The sequence below is a fragment of the Anopheles aquasalis genome, chromosome 2 (assembly GCF_943734665.1).
Source record: "Anopheles aquasalis chromosome 2, idAnoAquaMG_Q_19, whole genome shotgun sequence".
Lineage (NCBI taxonomy): Eukaryota > Metazoa > Arthropoda > Insecta > Diptera > Culicidae > Anopheles > Anopheles aquasalis.
The window spans coordinates 65,885,647-65,890,646 of record NC_064877.1 but is presented as its reverse complement, the minus strand read 5'-3'; the positions used below and the strand labels follow the sequence as shown (position 1 = coordinate 65,890,646).

Here is a 5,000-nt window from a genome sequence, read left to right as displayed (position 1 = left end):
AGACAGCGATTGTTTGAGATTTGCATGCTCAACAAGTTGGCACATGGTTGTCACAGGCGCGCTCTGGCTTCGATCTGTAACTGAGGGGAAACTTGTTTCTTGAAAACTTGTTTCGGTAAAAAACCCACTGTTGGACTCCTCTCCTCTCACGTTCGCTCCTTTTCACTGGGTCAAATCATTCGATCATCAATAAATAAGTAAGGAAGGGGGTGAAGGGAGGATTTTAGCTCTAGATTTCTGATGATTTTCTGATGAGGTTTGGGTTTTTACATTGCTAACCCTGGCGCTTATCGGGGGTTTTTACGCTTGCTCCTTTGTAAACCTCTTCTCGTGAACAAACATTGCATCCTAATCACTAGACGTCCTAATCTGTGATTTTTATTGATCGCACCAATGATCTTCGTATCGAAAATCGGCTACATGATCGGCTATGATTCGAATGAAGCCGGTTGGAGAGGAGGATGCTTAAAGTAAAACGTAACTCGAATAAAACACATAGAATTAGGCTAGACCAAAATGGACCAAATCCGGCCTCGTCTCATATTTATTTGTTCCACCTCTGTTCACAATCTGTTACTGTTGAAGCTCGATAATTTTACACATTTGTTTCGACTATGTTTTTCTCCTTCGGGGCACCGTTTGGGGACTCGAACTAACTAAAAAGACACAGAAAAAAAAACAAAATAATGAATGAAAGCCTTTGATTTCCAGCTAAAGTTGCATAGCACCGGTAGATTTGGGTAGCACTAGCACAGAAAACATTCCCAAAAGTACTGTTGTTCCGTTTTCCGCTTACACAATCGCAACACCGGCAAATGTTTTGAGACTTTTGCGAACACACTTTGCACTTGTTTTGTCGATGTGTTTTGATATTATACTTACATTTGCAGTTTTATATTGTTCAACGCTTTCATGGGACACAGATAATTCTTCTCTCCTTAAAAGTTCAACATCCTCTGGTGTAGTTCCTTCGATCTCGTCTGATGTTCGATCTGTCGTGTCGTTGGTTAATGAGGTATCTTGAGAGGCAGCATCGGAGTTTAAATGGTGAGCGAAAGTGGTCAAAAAATCACACAAGAAACGATCGCCAACGCAGTGAGCACAAAGACTGTGATGCGCTTCATGCTGAAGGAACACAGATACTGAACGATACGAGCTCCCGCGCACGACTCCATAGCGGCTCGTGGTCGTTGCGTAGCTAGGACCCTCCAAGAAACAAGAGAAATAAAGCCCCCACCACCACAAGTTCTCTGCTGTCCTGCTGAGAATCGGAAATCATAAACTGTAGCTTGAGTGAGGATGCTTCATAGTGACCGAATGATCGGTATTTTGCATACATCATAATATATGCATAGAAATAGTGGCCAACTGTAGTAACTAATGATAAAAAGTATAGTTTCCATAAGCTATACTCAACTCTCTGCTTGGACGCCGCGTTCCGGCTGACTTATTGAGTAACATTCATATGCCAAAAGCTAATTCCGCAGGGACGGGTGCTAGAAATAGGTTAACCCAGACCGGATAGAACAAAATGCCGTACCCAGATGCGTTAAATCGTTTGATGACGCTGCTTTATTTGATAAGAAAACGTACGCAGGCAGTGATGTGTACCCCATGATGGAATGAGAATGGAAACTGAACATCCTTTCCGCACACGAAATCGGTTGGCAATCGCGACTAGCGAAGAATGTGATAAGATCTTTCGCATACCCTTATTAACATTCGCCTTGTAATCAAAATTCGAACGAAATTTAGTGCCGGTGAGCTGTTAATAGAAGCAAACCCGTTAGTTGTTCTCCGATCCTTTGCCATCCTGTTATAGTAGATTGTTTGCCACTTGGTGATTCGTGACAAAACCATCCATCCTTATCATATCAGTGACACCGACAAATGATTTAACACTTTTATGTACGCTACTGGATTTAATCTGTCCATTCTTAACCTATTTCCCTCCACATCGTTTCCGGATTTGTCTGTTTCCGCGTAGCAGGGAACGCGCAAGTTGTGATGTGACAGCATTTAATACGTTAGCCAGACACAACACGATCAAGCAGAGCATCGCATTCCGCTGATGAAGAGGAATGTATTATCACCTTAGCATGCACGTTATCATGGTCATTGCTTTCTGTTTGTTTTCATATTTTCGGCTCGTATGACAATCTGGTTGTGAATCATTATAGATTCAGTATGAAACATTCCTCGAAATCGTTTGGAGGTACCGTTTTGAATTGTCTCATGGCAATAGTGTGTTCCATTCATTAATCATGAAAACAAGTGCTTGTTTCTTCGCGTTTTGTGTGACAATCTCTGGAATATCGATGATTGGGTTAGATCTACGGAAGGAGCTAGTCGAATTCCTTCCGAAACGGATCCTATTTTCAATCGCAGCCACTGAACGGTGTTTGTTTGCTTTTACAGATCGACAAACGTGGATCATGTCGTAGCTGTTACTCCACCGGATGTTACTCCAAGCCAGCCACTAGCCAACTTAGAACAACCGTTCTACGCTTCGTGCAAAGATGTACCATCGAAAGTCTCAGGGTACTATTTGATCCGAATCAACAATGAAAGTGAACCGTTTCGAGGATACTGCGACCAACAAGAGTTTGGCGGAGGATGGCTTATGTTTCAGTTTCGGTTCGATGGATCAGTGGACTTTTACCGTAACTGGACCGAATATCGCGATGGATTCGGCGACACTCAGAACGAGTTTTGGATCGGTCTCGAAAGATTGCACCAGCTAACGTCTGCCACTCCACATGAGTTGTTTGTTGCAGTGAGGGATTATGAGGAAGTAAATGCGTATGCTTGGTACGGCGAATTTGAGATTGGGAGTGAATCCGAGCAGTATCGTCTTAAAAAACTAGGAAGATATTCTGGAAGTGCCGGCGACTCGATGAGAACACAGGAGGGGATGAAATTCTCAACCAAGGACCGGGACAATGACGAGGACAGCGCCATACACTGTGCCCAAAAGCATGAGGGTGCCTGGTGGTACGGGCATTGTAGCGATGCGAATTTGAATGGGAGATACGGTCGGCTCGAGAATGCAAAGGCATCCTTCTGGTATCATTTCCACAAGAACTACGCAGGAATGGACTACTCAAGGATGATGATTCGTCCAGCAAAATAGATACTGGTGCGAAGTGAGAAGTGGTGCATATCGATCGATTAACAGATAATTATGTTCTTTTTGATGCAAATAAAATTGTATAATTCTGAATAAGAAGGAGACTTACATGGGGCATTCGTCTAAACCTGCGGGCCCTTCTTGATTTTCCGTTGCGCTTTGTTTGAAGAAATTTCAGTGATGCTGCTGTAATCTTGTCGTTGGGTGTTTCCCATGGAGCATAAATTGATTTTTTCATCAAAACAAACCCTCAGTCGAGTTTTCCTCAGCCTTTCTTGGATTTAAGCAGTGAAAATCGGCTAAAAATCGAGTGAAAATGGCTCTGTACGACGATCTGGACAGCAAACATGGACCGGATAAGGTGGCCGGTTGGTCGTCAGGTATCAAACTGCTCCAAACGCAGCTACAAGTGAAGAAAAATCAACCGGTCATTACACCGAAAGCGATCCTCCGAAAACCGCTCGGGAATAAGGTAAAAACTGTTTGTTTCTTCTTCAACGATGCTGTCACAGACTTAATTCTCCTCCTCCGGCCATCAGATACTACCTCCGGTCGTGTTGAAGGCACGGAAAGAAGCTTCCGCCGAACCGACGGCCGGTCAGGTAACGGTGGAAACGTCCGCTATCGTGAAAGCGAAACCGATTGTGGTAACCACGGCCATACCCACCCCGAGCCCGATCACGGCAGCCGCATCGGAAGACTACAGCTGGGACGTGGTGGACGAGTATGATCCGATGTGGCCAAACGAGTACGACAAGCTGGTGAAAGATCGAAAGAAGGAAGCGCCGGTCAAACCGCTGCAGAACAATTTCGGACGAAATCGCCGGGAGTACAAGCGGGGCGGAGGATTCGGTGGACGAATGAACAACAACAACAACAACAGCAACAGCGGTGCTAATGCCGTTCCGAGTCACGCCAATCCTGCACCCGGAGTTGGCGCCGAGGATGATGGCCCGGCCGCTAAGAAGTACAGTGGTTTTGCCGGCCGACCATCATCGGATGACGAAGAAGAGTTCCGCCCCGGACAGTCTCGGCCCTCTACTGGGGCAGCCATTGCTCCTCCGCCGTCTTTGCAAGAATCCAGCAGCGTTCCGTTACCGGAAGGTGGATCCAAGTAAGTGATGGCTACTTGGATGGGATCGGGTCTGAAAATTTACTAAAAGATTCTCTCGTTTTTCTTCCCACAGAGTGTCGCAGTTGGCTGCTTACGGTGGTAGCTCGGTTGCTGCTAAAATTATGGCCAAATATGGATTTAAGGATGGCCAAGGGTTAGGTAAGCAGGAGCAGGGAATGGCAGTTGCGCTACAGGTGGAGAAAACTTCCAAACGCGGAGGAAGGATCGTCCACGAAAAGGATATTCCGGCGGGCGGAAGCAGTGGTACTGCAGGGAATGCTGCAACGCCGGGTGCCGGAGGTGAACCGGCCCCAGGGTCTCCACAGCGATCCGGTACCGCCACAGAACCATCAATCACCGAGATAATGAAATCACCCAGTAAAGTGGTGCTGCTAAGGGTAAGGCAAATGAATTATTTCATTCTAGTCTCTGGTGATGTGGTCTCACTTGAGTTCCTTGATTTTCACAGAACATGGTCGGACCGGGAGATGTGGATGATGAGCTGGAACCGGAGGTAAAGGACGAGTGCAACACAAAGTACGGGGACGTAGTAACGGTGGTGATACACGAGGTACCGAATGTCGTACCGGAGGAATCGGTTCGCATCTTTGTCGAATTCAAACGGATAGAAAGCGCGATCAAGGCGGTAGTTGATTTGAATGGGCGTTTCTTCGGTGGTCGACAAGTGCGTGCCGGGTTCTACAATCAGGAACGCTTTGAAAACATGGATCTCGGTGGCTAAACAACCGTTTGGTC

At 46.1% G+C, this 5,000-nt stretch overlaps 2 protein-coding genes and 1 long non-coding RNA gene across 3 annotated transcripts in view; 2 read left to right on the top strand and 1 right to left on the bottom strand.

Annotated features, from left to right (window-relative positions):
- Nucleotides 1-496: 496 nt before the first annotated feature.
- LOC126569739 (uncharacterized) lies at nucleotides 497-1,157 on the bottom strand. Its single transcript, XR_007607814.1, has 2 exons — nucleotides 883-1,157; nucleotides 497-656 (listed from the first exon to the last, which is right to left on the bottom strand). It is a non-coding gene; the product is annotated as an uncharacterized LOC126569739 (long non-coding RNA).
- A 1,161-nt stretch (nucleotides 1,158-2,318) lies between these two features.
- Nucleotides 2,319-3,133, top strand: LOC126576511 (ryncolin-1-like). Its single transcript, XM_050237820.1, has 2 exons — nucleotides 2,319-2,326; nucleotides 2,419-3,133. The coding sequence occupies exons 1-2, from the start codon at nucleotides 2,319-2,321 to the stop codon at nucleotides 3,131-3,133; spliced, it is 723 nt and encodes a 240-aa protein (XP_050093777.1).
- Nucleotides 3,134-3,384: 251 nt separating this feature from the next.
- Nucleotides 3,385-5,000, top strand: part of LOC126570828 (splicing factor 45) — a 1,771-nt gene continuing 155 nt past the window's right edge. Inside the window, exons 1-4 of the mRNA XM_050228863.1 lie at nucleotides 3,385-3,602; nucleotides 3,670-4,244; nucleotides 4,318-4,642; nucleotides 4,714-5,000. The exon at nucleotides 4,714-5,000 is cut by the window's right edge and continues 155 nt beyond it. Coding sequence (XP_050084820.1) covers nucleotides 3,447-3,602; nucleotides 3,670-4,244; nucleotides 4,318-4,642; nucleotides 4,714-4,986 — 1,329 coding nt within the window. The 5' untranslated portion in view covers nucleotides 3,385-3,446 and the 3' untranslated portion in view covers nucleotides 4,987-5,000. The remainder of the gene's footprint in view (nucleotides 3,603-3,669; nucleotides 4,245-4,317; nucleotides 4,643-4,713) is intronic.